At 43.9% G+C, this 15,286-nt stretch overlaps 1 protein-coding gene across 1 annotated transcript in view; it reads left to right on the forward strand.

The window, feature by feature from the left end:
* Window positions 1–15,286, forward strand: part of LOC106808494 — a 62,278-nt gene that overhangs the window by 39,085 nt on the left and 7,907 nt on the right. The window contains exons 5-21 of the mRNA XM_014811236.1: window positions 6,138–6,284; window positions 6,653–6,707; window positions 7,351–7,412; window positions 7,620–7,757; window positions 8,424–8,590; window positions 9,048–9,220; window positions 9,509–9,560; window positions 10,228–10,420; window positions 11,121–11,219; window positions 11,659–11,854; window positions 12,534–12,639; window positions 13,192–13,311; window positions 13,492–13,570; window positions 13,720–13,812; window positions 14,198–14,405; window positions 14,714–14,816; window positions 15,052–15,076. Coding sequence (XP_014666722.1) covers window positions 6,138–6,284; window positions 6,653–6,707; window positions 7,351–7,412; window positions 7,620–7,757; window positions 8,424–8,590; window positions 9,048–9,220; window positions 9,509–9,560; window positions 10,228–10,420; window positions 11,121–11,219; window positions 11,659–11,854; window positions 12,534–12,639; window positions 13,192–13,311; window positions 13,492–13,570; window positions 13,720–13,812; window positions 14,198–14,405; window positions 14,714–14,816; window positions 15,052–15,076 — 2,016 coding nt within the window. The remainder of the gene's footprint in view (window positions 1–6,137; window positions 6,285–6,652; window positions 6,708–7,350; window positions 7,413–7,619; window positions 7,758–8,423; window positions 8,591–9,047; window positions 9,221–9,508; window positions 9,561–10,227; window positions 10,421–11,120; window positions 11,220–11,658; window positions 11,855–12,533; window positions 12,640–13,191; window positions 13,312–13,491; window positions 13,571–13,719; window positions 13,813–14,197; window positions 14,406–14,713; window positions 14,817–15,051; window positions 15,077–15,286) is intronic.

The raw sequence follows: 15,286 nt of genomic DNA on the forward strand, positions 1-15,286 counted from the left end.
CAATGGATTCACACGTACGTGATGTATAATGTTAATCTGTACGCCATCTATTGATGAATAGAATTTTTATAAATTTTTTACTTTTTTACTTTTTTACAAATTTGTTTCAGCCTGAACCACCTGCCAGACGTGCTGATTCTGAAAATATATTTAGTTTTCCTCTAGGCTGCGGAGTTGTCTATTTATGCGCGAACAAATTCGGCTGAACAACTTTATATATATAGATATATAGTCTATATTATGACACTCCTGATTATATTAGCACCCGCGCGTTGATGCGGTGCGTGGACGTTAAACGTAAGGAGTCGGTGTGTGCGTAGTGAAGACGTACATGTGGCGGCGGCTCGCTTTTCTGTCACAATCAGCGCGCTTTCTCCGATAACTGGATCAGCTTCGATCTTGATTTGCCTTCGGAGCTGGTCAAATGTGGTGCGATCGCACGCGTGACGACCATAAGGAGTTCTGATCAATAACCACGCGAAATGTATCTCTGCTAAGCCAACCCTATCAATCTGTACGTCGCATGGGAGCTGTACATGGATCTTTATACTATTTACCGCTGCATATGTGTTGGTCTCTGTAATGGTATCGCGTCACTGAGAAAATATCACGATGTATAGCATTTAGATTCTTGCATGTATGATGTAGATATATTCAGTAATATTTATAAAGTTATATAAAAAAAAAATAATACTAAATAATATTAAGTAAAATAATTATAAAGGGGGCTGTTATTATGAACTCGTTGGTTTTATTGCGAGATATTGTGGTCTCAATCGATCGTATATCGGACGCACTACATACTCGGTCGATGATAGCTGGCTGATGTTTCGCCGAACATGGAAATACCGACGAGTATCATTAGTAGTTGGGACGTCCAATATTTTGGCACTCGTGAAGTATGATGTCACACGGGCTGTTGTTACGTATGGACAGTGAATGTACGGGATGGCCAGGTGTGAACGGGCACAGCTTGCTTTACGTGGAGGGTCACATTGCACAGTCACACTTTATCTGGAGGGTGACATTCTACACGCTAGTATATATGTGAACGGAAACGCTGTACAAGTTCCTTCGTGTGAAGGGTGACAATGTACGGGTAGCTACATAGGATGTACAAGTTCCTTCGTGGGAAGGGTGACAATGTACGGGTAGCTACATAGGATGTACAAGTTCCTTCGTGGGAAGGGTGACATTGTACGCGTAGCTACATAGGGATGTACAAGTTCCTTCGTGTGAAGGGAGACATTGTACGGGTAGCTAGTAGCTACATAGGATGTACAAGTTCCTTCGTGTGAAGGGAGACAATGTACGGGTAGCTACATAGGATGTACAAGTTCCTTCGTGTGAAGGGTGACATTGTACGCGTAGCTACATAGGGATGTACAAGTTCCTCCGTGCAGTGTGAAGGGTGACATCGCTACGGGTAGCTACATAGCAACGGTGACACATCGTGGCTCATAGCTATTGCGGACATCATGAAATAATAAGAACTGGGGTGTGACGTGGGGAAGCCATCGTTCAACAGCTTCACACTCCTCCTCCTCCTCGTGTCGCATCGTTTCACCACCGCGACCTAATTGGCGCGATCACTACTGTTGCTACTGCTGCTACTGCTGTTGCTGCTGCTGCTGCTGCTGCTGCTGCTGCTGCTGGTGGCGGCGGCGGCGGCGGCGGCGGTGCTGCTGCTGCTGCGTGGTGGTGGTGGTGGTGGTGGTGGTGGTGGTGGTGGTGGTGGTGATGTTGCTGCTACTGCTGTTGCTGTTGCTACTGCTGCTGCTACTGCTGTTGCTGCTGCTGTTGCTTGTTGCTTGTGCTGCTCCTAATGTTGTATGCTTCTGCTGCTACTGCTGCTGCTACTACTGCTGCTGCTGCTACTGCTGGTGCTACTACTGCTGCTGCTGCTACTGCTGGTGCTGCTGTCTGCGTGGCAGTGGTGTAGTTGTCACCGTGATTAATTGCTGCCGACCATCGATGAATCAGCAGCAGCAGCGTCCGCATCTCTCACGCAGTCCAGCCAACATGGCATCCTCGCTGACTCCCCCCACCCCACCCGACACATCACACACGCTCTGCTCGTCTCTCATCTCTCTCTATCTCTCTCTCTCCTATCTCTCTTCTCTCTCTCTCTCTCTCTCTTTTCGTCGTCTCTCTCTCGCTCTCTCTCTCCTCTCTCTCGTCGCTCTCTGCTCCGCGTATTTCTGCTCGCTCTCTCTCTCTATCTCGTTCTCTCTCGGCCTCTCTGCTCTCTCTCTCTCTCTCCGTTGCCTTGTCTTCTCTCTCCGAGATCTCGTCTGCTGCTCTTCTCTCTTCTCTCTCTCTCTCTCTCTCTTCTCGTCTCTCTCTCTCGTTCTCTTCGCGTCTCTCTCGTCTCTCTCTCTCTCTAGTATATTATATATTATATAGGACAATCCTCTCTTCTTTCTCTCTCTCTCTCTCTCTCTCTCTCTCTCTCTCTCCTCTCTCTCTCTTCTCTCTCTCTCTCTCGTCTCTCTCGGCGTGCTCTCGTTCTTCTCTCTGCTGTCTCTTCCCTCTCTCTCTCTCTCTCTCTCTCTCTCTCTCTCTCTCTCTTCTGCTCTCTCTCTCTCGTCTCTCTCTCTCTCTGCTCTCTCTCTCTCTCTCTCTCTCTCTCTCTCTCTCTCTCTCTCTCTCTCTCTCTCTCGCTAGACTGGCCACAACAGTCCTCGTGACTGAGCCCAACAGCTGGCTGCCAGTTGAATCTCAGCGACGTACGGTGTCAGTCTAGCGCACTCGCACAAACGCATCTTTCGGTGCGGCTAGATAGCGAGGGTCGGTGGTAGATGGTCAGTTCGTTCACTCGCTGCTGAATGGCTCCACCGAGGACAATACCAGTAATCAGTCGCAGATTTCATCTCTGTCATGTCGCAGTATACCCGCAGTTCGGCCGGACAGATGTTATAAAGGTGACTCACGCACACGCGAGGAGAGGACATCCCGTATTTCGTTAGTGACTTATTGATTTACGATCGTATAACGAGTGCCTGTTTCATTAGCATATGCATCCAATCAGCATACATAGAACTAGCGTAGCAATACGGGTCACGTAGTCGTGACCTGTATAACATCATAGCAGGAGTGTCATAATATAGAATATATATTATAGACTACACGTGGTGATCTATTTATTTTTGGGTTGACACTATTTTGACAACGGCGGGTAAATACAAAAACATTTTCACAACGGCGATGTTAAATTATTAGAAACTCTGATATATAATATATATAATAGAATGTTTATATTATGACACTCCTGATAATAGGACATCGCGTGTAGGTGGCATGGTCGTTTGACCAGCTGCTACTAGCTATTGCTACATGCTCACAGGATGTGGACGCTGAAGCCATATATTCATTATCAGATTGTTGTCACGATCCGTCATGATCAAATGGACAGCGGGCACGAGTGATAGAGCTTGAGAACGAGTGGAAGATAAAGAGGAAGAGATGGATGGGAATGGAAAGAGAGACACAAAGAAAGTCCCCGACTTGTCAGATAGGAAGCGGACAGAAAGAAATATAGAGCGCGAAACGAAGATAAAGAAGGAGAGAAAGATAAACAGGTTGAGAAAAATCGAGAGAGAGAGAGAATGAAAGAGGGGGATGGAAGGTGGGAGGGAGTTAGAGAGAGAGGGGGCGAGAAATATGGAGGGCACCAGAAGGGGAATGACATTTCTCCGGGGAAGCTAGGCCTACTTGCCTTAATTTAATAGATCCCGATCATGAAACCTAATTGTGAAAAATAAATAGTAGTGAGTGCCATTAGGTTATTGAATGACGTTCCGATAATATCATCATTGATCTACGCACGGGAGACAGAGATATGAGAATGCCCGCAGTTACGGCAGCATGGAGCGTCGTTGAGATTCTATATGCTATTTCTATCAGCTCTGAACATTGTTTGCAAAGGAGGAGTGTAGGCGCGCAGCAATCTACATCTCTATGTTATGCAATACGACTCTGTTGTTTTGCTATAATACGTTATTATTGCGTTTCTATGTGCTATCAGCTCTGAACATTGTGGTGCACGAGATAATATCCGCTGCTCAGCATGGGTTCTCTCATGTAAAGATGCAGATATGCTTAGGATCGTATTCTTCCTCTGCTTTTGCTCATCGATCATTAGAGTTATCGTTGCTTTCGACAAGTGTCATCTTCAAAGGATCCCTTTAAGTTTAGCTTCTGTGTTTCTGTCATTCCGTATTGGAATTCGCTCCCTTCCTCTTTAGTTAGTTGCAAACTTGAGGCTTTTTCTACTGCGATCCGCAGTGTTGATCTGTCTATTTGATCAACTTTGTCTCTTTCCGTCTTCGATATTTACGAGGTTTCGAGGTTATTGGAATACGGCGAATCTAATGGCGCGCATATCTTGTTGATCATTAGTCGCTGCGGCGACGGCCGAGAAAACCTGAATTTCAAGTTGTTCAGATCGGCGGGCTGTACGCGCTAAGCGTGCGGGAAGGAGCAAGTTACGGGGATAGCGCTGCTATTTCTGCAGTGAGTTCGTGTGAATTCTCTGGGCGCGCACCTACCTTTTAAAGCCAGCCCGCACGCTATATAGTATCCACTTACTATATATAATATACGCATATACGCGTATATAGTTTACGGTATAGCTAGTATGTGCTATTTTAAGCTTTCGGACATGACCCGCGACGACGTAAATGTGTTTGATAGCTGTTTCATTTCACTCACTGCGTGATATTCGGAAGGAATTCTTGGCTGGGAATTCTGCATTATGCATCGTGCAGTGTCATGCGTGCGTGTACCCAGGCACCGCGGATTTTGGACATCGATATGCAGATACACCTTTTGTCCGCGACAATTGTCACGCTAGTCGAGTAGATGGGGACGGAACAATGAAAGTGGTGCTTGCATGTCATTGACACCGCGTCGCGATGACTCTGGTCGCATTTATTCTGACATTTACTCTGATGTTCGCTCCCGCGTTCTCGTCTGCTGTCATTGTGTAACCTGACGTCACACGCCGCCGCTGCTGCTCCGCCGTCACACAGGCGTGAGTCATCCACACATTTTATTGGTCTGCTCACTGGACTCCGGGGCGGTGACAGACGCAGCGTTCTTGCGATAGTACAGACCGGTCAATTGTCGATCTTTCTGAAGTAGGGACAGGGGATGGGCAATCTTCATCAGTAGCAGGAGCTGGTCAAGTGGAGACTGTAGTAGCAAGTCGTTTGGTAATCGTTAGCCAGCGAGTAGATCTGCATAGCGAATAGGTTCTCATCAGGGATGAATAATGAAAAAATTTATTCACCCCTGTTCTCATGTGTACTCTGATCAGAGAAAGCGAGGTCATTAGGTTTATGTGCTGCCCTGGTTAATGTAAAAGTTGACTAACTCTAGCTATAAATGAAAACTGATCAAAGACGCATATGAGGTAAAATTGTCTCCATAAAATCTATTAGCTCTTCAATAAATACATGTGATGCTGCAATATAGCATCCATGTTGCATCAAAACTAGAGAGCTGATTTAATAGTGAACCGAATTACAGGAATGTAATGAAATTTTGTAAGTAATCATTTATACGGCTTGCTGCAGACGCTGATGCTGCAGCAGTGGTATTTAAACTTGCGGTCTGCCAGCCTTCGCGCGGAAACTAGCCGTTGTTCCAGCAGTACCCAACGTTCTGCGCTAGTGAATGAGCCGTCGGTCAGGACTCGTGCGGTGGCAGCACCTACCATTGGGATACTTTTGCAACGAGAATCATATTATCAGGAGTAAGATAATATAGGCCTATATTATCTTACTCCTGATGTTATTATATATAATCATAGACTATTCTGTATCTATTCTATTCCATCTATAAGACTATCCTATATTTATGCGAGAGCCGAGGAGCTATATATATATACGCAAAACCACATGGCATTCCATCCTGCGACTCCCATCTCAGAGTTGTAGGGAGCAATCGTGAAGCTATCTCAAGTCAAGGTAGCTGCAGGTTCATGCATGCTCTCGAACAATAGGTGTTAGATATATTTAGGTAATAGGTATATACAGTATATAATAGGTATATTCAGGCTCGTTAGGCGATACATAAGGGTTGGATGTTTTGCCGCATCGCTCATCGCGTTTTTCTTTCTTTCTTCTACGCAGCCTGTGGAGCACTGCTACTACCAGGGCACCGTGAGAGGTCATCCAGGGTCAGTGGTAGCTGTGCGGACATGCAGCGGGGTCAGTGGGGTCATCCACATTGCCAACAAGACCTACGTTATCCAGCCAGTGCTTGGTGGTGATCTAGGGGTAAGCATCGGCTCACAGCATGGTAATCTGTGAGGCAGCGGTCAAGCGAAAACGCATAAGAGGAGAGAGCCTTGTACGTTTCATCAGCAGTATCACATGATTAAAATGATAGAGCAAGCAAGCACAATTTGAAATATTATTTGCAATCATGATTTCTGAATTTTTTTTACATTTGACATCTCATGACTGAAATGATAGAGCAAGCACAATTTGAAATATTATTTGCAATAATGGTTTCTAAAAAGTTTTTACATTCGACATTTTACTAATTTTTTGGTGCTGTAATAGCTATCATCCCTTGCTCTTTGCTCGTGACATGTGACTTAGTCAGCTCTGTGCCTAATGCATAATTTGCATTTCTTGTGCAGAAACGATATCCACACATCTTTTATGAGTCATCAAAGCAAGACCATCGGCTTTGTGGTAAGGCAATCACTGGGATCAGCAATTTAACTGTTGAATTAGTTTGGTGTAGTTTTTGAGTAATAATTAATCTTTTTCGTTTTATGAGAGCTTTCTAAATGTCAGATAAAGCATGCTAGTTAATGTTTGCTCTGTAAATTCCATCCTGGAAAAAAAACCGTCACACACTAAGCATTCTCTGTTACATAGACTGGTGCCAAGTCGTTTGACTCGTACATCTGCAAGGCTGTTGCCTTAGTTCGTGTATTGGTACAAACTTGTGATTTAATGGTGTGTGATGGAATGCACTGAATGAATGCCACGTAGAGAAATATCTATGTCACCTTCATTTGACATGTATGAGTTCGTGTAGAAAAAAGTTACTATCACAAATATAGTCAGTAGAATGTTTGATGTGGGGAGACAATATTTTATCGTATTGTATTGTAATTACACTGTCTAAGTGTACTATACACAAATAAATGGGGTCAGTTGAAACTACTCTACAGCACCAACTTTATTGGTGTGTTTTTTTAAGTAATTTTATTTAAATATTATTTTTAATTGAAAAATGATACATAATGTTTTTAATTATTAATTATTTTAATTTAATCATATTAGTATTTTTATTTTTATTTAAAAATTATGTTGTACTCGTCTGCAGGTAACACGGGCAGGCATGAGTGGGGGTTCTCTGCTGGACAGAGGAGTGATCTTCATCCAGAGGTAAATAGAGGATACCAATATGTCACGTTATAACAATTGTTCCCATAGAATGTCTCTGCTCCTCTAATCACCGGTTTGATTCATCAAGACAGTTATAGAACTTCTTGCTATTTACTGTCTAATCCACTCGATGTTGACTTCTCTCATGAGCAATGTGATTTTCTAATGGTATATTTCTAATAAGTTTTGTGCTTTCTACAAAAATAGAGCAGTACCGATGCAATGCGAAATGAGAAGTTCTTGGAGTTAGCCATGGTTGTTGACAGCGCCATCTATGAACAGCACAACGCGAGTGTGTCGGACACAGTCGGCTATGCTCTGCAGGTTGCCAACATTGCAGACATGGTAGGTTGTTATGTCTGTCTTGCTCTTTGTTGCTGGGACATACACTCAGACATTTTGTACACTTATATTTTGAACTAGTAAGATATCACACAAATGTGTACGGTCTAGGCTTACATTTGCAAAGTCTAGAAGAGAAATAAATTGTGCATATTCGTTTAGTTCAAAATTTTCATGATAAATTTGAGATAAAAGTGATCATGTCATGCCATAATATCAAACATGTATAAAATCAATTTGAAAGTCAGACAGCATCTGATTTGGAACAAAATGTTCATATTAATCACGAGGATGTTTGAAATGGAAAAGATTACAAGGTGTCATATCAGCAAAGATTGATTGATGATTGATTGAATGATTGAAAGTATTGATTATTGATATATGCAAACTTAAAAAGATGACAATTTTTTTATGAAAGATTGATTGATTGATTGAATGAATTGATTGATATATGCCAACTTAAAAAGAAGGTAAATTTGAACCAATAACCACTGTCACCTCTATGCCTCAGTTAGATACGACACCACTCGTATTGGCACTGGGCGTGTGATGATGATTTTTACCAATAACCACTGCTTTTATGCCTCAGTTATATAGCAGAGCACTTGTGTTTGGCACTGCATGTGCGATGACGATTTTTCTCCACTGATTGTCTGCTTGCACTTGCAGTACTTTCGCCTGCTCAGCACCAAGCTGGTGGTCGTCTACGTCGAGGTGTGGGGCATCGAGGAGCGCATGGACGCGAGCACCGACGTGCGACAGACCCTGCTCAACTTCATGGACTACAGCCAGTCGGCGCTGTTCCGCGTCGCCTATGACTCCGCCCAGCTGCTGACGTGAGTCTCACACTGATGGTGGCGCTTTCTATATCAGTGTATTGTCAGAGTACGTGGGGGAGGCAGGGGCAGGATGGTGAAATTGGTAAATTTAGTAAAAGAAAAACATGTGTTTGTGTGTTTGTTTAGTAGGGGGTCGCGTGGGTAGAGGTGTGTGTGGGTGAGGGAATATATTGTATATCAGTGTATTGTCAGCGTAGGGGGGAGGGGGGCGTATGACGCTGATAGTGGCGCTCTCTATATCAGTGTATTGTCAGCGTAGGGGGGTGGGGATGGTAGGGGGCAACGAGGGGCAAGATGGTGAAATTGAACAATTTTGCAAAAAATTCTCATGCGTTTGTGTGTTTGTAGGGGCTGGCGTATGTGTGTGTGGGCATGCGGGTGAGGGAATGTATATGCCGGGTTCACTGAACGTGTTTACGAACCACAGCCTCATGAAAGTTTTTGCGTATAACAGTGGCACCAAGTTCAAGAACAGGGAGGTGGGGCTGGCTCTGCCGGACAGCATGTGCACTCGTAGAGCGGTGGGAGTCAACCAGGAGACAAACCCTGTCGAGCCTCAGCAGCTGGCCAGCACTCTCGCTCACATCATCGGCCACAACCTCGGCATGACGCACGACGACGACGGCAGTGAGTGGGGACACTGACGATAGTTAATCTGGTGCAATAATAACAACACGCGTGCGAGAAATTTCGATTTCTGCTGCTGAGAGATTAGTTGGAAGTTATGAAATGTTGTATAAGTTACGTAAAAGTTATGTATGTTGATGTTATTAATGGAGTTAGTTCTGTCGGAATTTGCATGTTGTGGTACTTGCCGGAGGTCAAAGTTTGTGCGTGCGTGGATCCTGCAAACATGTTTAGTGATGGAGTGATGCGTTGGATAATAAATTTAGTTTTCGTTCTTGTTTCTTGCAGGGAGTTGTCGATGCAAGGACGTGTTCGGTTGCATGATGACGCAGAATATAGTGTAAGCATCACTCGAGTGCTCATAATTTCTAGCAAATAATGATTACATGCACTAATTTATGAAGACTAGCAACATTGAGTGCATCTATATTATTTAGAGCTATTGCAGATTTGTATAACATTTTCTCTGTGTGCGTTAGTGAACGGCGATGCCGGTCGTAAACCTGTCATTAATTAACTTCCAAAATTCATTTCGCTTGCATCATAAAACACAAACTGGATGGCAATTGCATTATTGACATTCTATGTCGCATTAGGTATGCACATCTATGTTGTAGTAAAGCATGTTCACTTTATAGTGGTCCAGAAACTCTAGCATTGAGTTCGTTATTAACTCGCCTCTGAGAACTCATCGTAAATCGTGTAGCGGTTTTGTTGCTAGCATAAATGTAGCATAGTGCCGCTAGCATAAATGTAGCATAGTGCCGCTAGCATAAATGTAGCATAGTGCCGCTAGCATAAATGTAGCGTAGTGCCGCTAGCATAAATGTAGCGCGATGCGCTGCTGATGCTCAATGTCAGCAAGTAATGTGATCATGATGTGATTGGATGATGATGATGAATGTGATGTGAATGTGATGATGAATGAATGTGATGTGAATGTGATGATGGATGAATGTGATGAATGTGATGTGAATGTGATGCTGAACATCTGTGACATATTACAGCGGCAAGGAGGGCTTCCACCCGCTGCACTTTTCGTCGTGCAGCCGCAGCGACTACCAGCGCTTCCTGCAGACGGGTGCGGGAAGCTGCCTGCTCAACCGACCGCGTACGATCGTCGAGGCCGGCCGCGATCACGGCACGTGCGGCAACGGCATCCTCGAGCCGGGAGAGCAGTGCGACTGCGGCGCGAACCAGGTGAGAAGGGGAGAGATGCATGGACACAACCGAAGGGGAGGGCTGCGTAGTGGGAGGCTGGTGGGGTTTATAGGGGAGAGTAGTGCGACTGCTGAACCAACCTGATGAGAGCAACGGTGAGCGCCGTGGGTCTATAGGGGGTTGGGAGGCTGGTGGGTTGATAGTTAAAACGGGGAGGTTGGGGGGTTCATATTGTGGGAGCATGGTTGGGATTGTAAGTAAAACAAGGATGATGAATGAGGAATTGATAGTGTTGATACATGGACTCGAGCGAAGGGGGAAAGGGGTTGGAAGTGAAATGGGAGGGGGGGGGGGGAGGTCATATTATGGGAGGATAGTTTGGTGTTTAGAACTAAAATAGGGGGGGGGGGTAATATTGTGAGAGTATGGTTGGGTTTATAAATAAAACAGCAGGGTAGGTGGGTTAGTATTGTGGGTGGATGGTTGAGTTTGTAAGTAAAATGGGAGGGGGTGATGGGTTAATATTGTGGGAGGATGGTTGGGTTTGTGAGTAAAACAAGCGGGCATGAAGAGTGGATATGGGGAAGTCTAGGGTCTATAGGTTGGCTTATTAATTTTGTAATATTTATAACATAAACATATTGTTATTACTTATGTTGCTCTTCAGTACAACTACATAACTGACCATGATGTAGAACAGACAATAGTAAATCTAGAATCGGTATCTTCTGCTTTTCAGCTGGAATGTGAGAAGAAGGATCCATGTTGTGATGTGTATACGTGCAAGTTACTACCTGAGGCACAGTGCTCTACTGGGCCCTGTTGCCACCAGTGCAAGGTAACGTAGTTCTCTAATGCTGGCTTATGTTGGAATATTCCTTCTCTGCTGCTTGCTCATGATCAAGTGGGGAACAAAGGCTTCTATTTCATTAAAATGATTAAACTTAACTCCATTTTATTTTAATAATTCTGCATTTGTAATAGAGTTGATGCTTTGGGTTAGTGTAAGGTCGTCTATAGCCAAATTCACCCAGCCATGTAGTTCACCACTACGTAGAAAATTCTGGAATAATTTTTATATAATTTTCAAAATGTTGTTTTGACAAAGTGAGTTTGACAAACTATGTATTCTTATTATATATACTTGTATAATAGTGTCTTATCCAAGTTTTTATGTTACAAATTAAATAGATCTTATCAGGAAATGTTTTTTTTTGTTAACGTCCGTATTACGTGCGTTGCTACCGCTTGATGGGTACGTGCATTTCTGTGAACAGCTGAAGCCTCGTGGGAGCGCGTGCAGAGAGGCGAGGAGTGAGTGCGACATAGAGGAGCAGTGTGACGGCGCGGCGGGCCGATGTCCCATGGACTTGTACGTGCAGGACGGCCAGCCGTGCAACCTCGGACGCAACTACTGCCACCGCGGGCTGTGTCCATCCCTGACCGCGCAGTGTCGGTCAGTCTGGGGCAAACGTGAGTGAAGGTCATGATCAGTCTCTGGGGGGGGGGGGTCAGGTGAATGTCTGACAGCTGAATGTTGGCAATGTCGGTAATGTTGGCAATGTCAGTAATGTTGGCAATGTCGGTAATGTTGGCAATGTCGGTAATGTTGGCAATGTCGGTAATATTGGCAATGTCGGTAATATTGGCAGTGTCAGTAATGTTGGCAATGTCGGTAATGTTGGCAATGTCGGTAATGTTGGCAGTGTCAGTAATGTTGGCAATGTCGGTAATGTTGGCAATGTCGGTAATGTTGACAATGTCGGTAATGTTGGCAATGTTGGAATGTTGGCATGTTCGCTCGCGACGACGTAACAGTGAGTTGGCTGTAAAACATGGTTGAATTGACCGATACGCCTGAGTGGGATAACCACTCGATTTGCACTCACACCTAGCAATGATTCTTGCTAGGTTGGTGAGGCTCACACTCTTCAAATGTTGCATTTCGGTGTGCACGTCATAATGTCTTACTTAAAGGCACTTTGTTACTAGGCATAATTTTCAGAACACCATATCGCAACATTAATTAGCTCGAGTTATGATTTACATCATTATATATATATAGATATTGTATTAATGTATTTTATATTGTTTTATATTGTTTTATATATACTCGGCATTTTGATATTAATTGTCGTATAACATGCTACAGAGTCGATGGTGGGAGACCAGCAGTGCTACAATAGATTCAACCTGCAGGGCAGTGAGATTGGTAACTGTGGCACCAACAAGCAGCAGCCTGTCAGTTGTGATAAACAGTACGTACTTATAGGCCCAGCTTCTTTCTGCCTGTCAGTGTGTCTGTCTGTCTGTGTGTGTGTATCTATCTGTCTGTGTGTCTGTCTGTGTGCGTGTATTTTTGTTGGTTGACCGGGCTGTATGTCTGTCTGTCGGTCAGTCAGTTACTTTATTGATCGGTCAGTTGGTGACTTGATTGGTTGATGGGTGTATCTGTCAGTAGGCAGAATAAATAGAGATCATGAGTAAATAATCTCACATTAGAGATGGATGTTTATGCATTTTAATCTTGTAATCTATTTGTGCATCATTTAGAATCATCAGAATGAAGTTAGAAAGAAGGTGCATAAGGATGATGCTCATACACTGTACACAACAAAGAATTCATATGCAAACATAATTGTCAATGAAGGACAGATGGATGCATACTGCAAATCTTTGTGACAATTTCCATAAGCCATTTCTCCTAAATTAATGACTAGGAACTGAAAAGGGTGCTATTACTGTGGTGTAGCAGCTTCATGCATTCATATGTTGTTTGTCTAACTCGAGTGTGTGTGTGTGTACTGTAGGCACGTGTTCTGTGGATTGCTACAGTGTCAGCATGGATCAAGCACGCCTCTTATCCCGGGCCTGAAACACACCTTCTCGAAAACGACCATGTCTGTCGGTGGCCGTGAGTTTGAGTGCAAGTAAGTATGAAATTTAAGAAGAAACAAAGTGGATGTGGTTGGATGTGAGGCACATAGGGAGCACCTGTAATAAGCCACATATGGAACACCTGTAGTAAGCCACATAGGGAACACCTGTAAAGGTGGAAACCTCAACAGGAATCTGTCAGGAATCTCATTGCAGTTGTCACTTATTTCCAGAACTGCCAGTGGCAAAGACCCTTCAGGAACCAGACACACCGGATTGGTAATGGATGGAACCAAGTGTGCACCTGGAATGGTATGTCACCAGTGTTCTCAAGGCTTAATTGCATACGACTTGGTTTTCCATTGGTTATCGCTTGTACTGGTGTAGTCACCGCTCAGGAGCCTACTGTACAAGTAGCTGCCCTCCGGCTCTTGTAACTTAACTGCTCCTTATTGTTTCAGATGTGCAGCGAGCAGCATTGCGTGAGCGTGAGCTCGGTTGTGACGGAAGACTGTCCAAAGAACAACCATGGCCAGACTTGCTCAGACCATGGGGTGAGTACGGGGCAGAAAGGACGGAGTAGGTTGCCCTCGTCTGTGCTACCAACTGATCATTGAACCTCGCAGTTTGAATGATTGTTCAAAATATGTGCTGTGTCCCATGTTTCCTTTGTTGAATGCGCTTAGCCAAACCTTAACTTGAAAAAACACTCATCGAGTCTCATTGAGCAGAAATCAGGGCAATCCTGCAGAATAATTTGTGAGGAACAGCAGGAAAATTTAATCTATCTGAACATGATCGCTGTATTCTATCATCGCTGTATCTGCATAGATATATATATGATAGGTTTTTTATATATGATATATATATATGATAGGTTTTTGCATTTTTTGCCTGATGACAGCTATAATTAAACTCATGTGCATTTTACTTTGACAGCTCTGCACCAACAGGGGACAGTGTCACTGCGCTGACATGTGGATGGGCTTCGACTGCAGCATCAAGATCAACGTAACCACGACGACAAGCACAACAGCGCGTCCATTCCTCTTTGGCATCGACGACTTTGCATCGTACGGGGAGGATGGCGGAAGAAGGCTTATCCGGAAAGGGTGGGACAGTGACAAGGAAACCGTGGCGACTCAAGGTGAGAGCATATTGTTAAGAGGACAGTGCAGCCCGGTATGCATTCATGCTGCGAGAGTGCGTGAGTGTGCCAGCGATCATGGCAAGGGGGAAAATGTATATTTTTTTTAGTTCATTTAATGTGTTTTTGTCACGTGTTTTTTTAGGCTATTCGTTCGTATTTAGCTTAGCAACTTGTTTTTACTCCGCTACATCACTGTGATTAATGGATAGGAAACTATTACTTCACAAGATCAAAAGCTGTGCAAAATACACCCTCTCGAATCCCCGCGGCTGGCATTTGTTCACATCTTTCTTTTGTGTTTACAGATTTATCGAACTCAGCGGTGACACGCGAACTGATGTTTATTATTCTTGGAGCCGTGGTTGGAGCCGTGCTCGTGGCATTCGCCATCTTTGCTCTGTGCTACAGGTGGGTTCAACTACTCTACAGTACGAGAAAACCAGCGCTTTGGGATTAACGATATCCTGCAATATACATCAGCTCGTATAACTAGACAAAAGCGATGCAACACTAGTAATCTATGACAGCGATACCATCTTATAATGTGGTCGTTACCCACTGTGTCTGCTAGCGAAAGCAGACGTGGCGTAGCTCACCTGCGATGATTGGTACTAACGTTGCTGTGTTTTTGGCACATGTGTAGGAGCAGAAGCAGCATAACATCAGGAGTGAATAATAATTGATTTTTAATTATATAATAATCTAATATTATTCACTCCTGAAAACACCGTATCACGTGTTGTGTGAATGTTTGATGCTAACGTTGCAGCGTTGTTGGCACATGTGTAGGAGCAGAAGCAGCATAACATCAGGAGTGAATAATAATTGATTTTTAATTATATAATAATCTAATATTATTCACTCCTGAAAACACCGTA

Source organism: Priapulus caudatus, unplaced genomic scaffold (genome assembly GCF_000485595.1).
Source record: "Priapulus caudatus unplaced genomic scaffold, Priapulus_caudatus-5.0.1 Scaffold282, whole genome shotgun sequence".
Classification (NCBI taxonomy): Eukaryota; Metazoa; Priapulida; class Priapulimorpha; order Priapulimorphida; family Priapulidae; genus Priapulus; species Priapulus caudatus.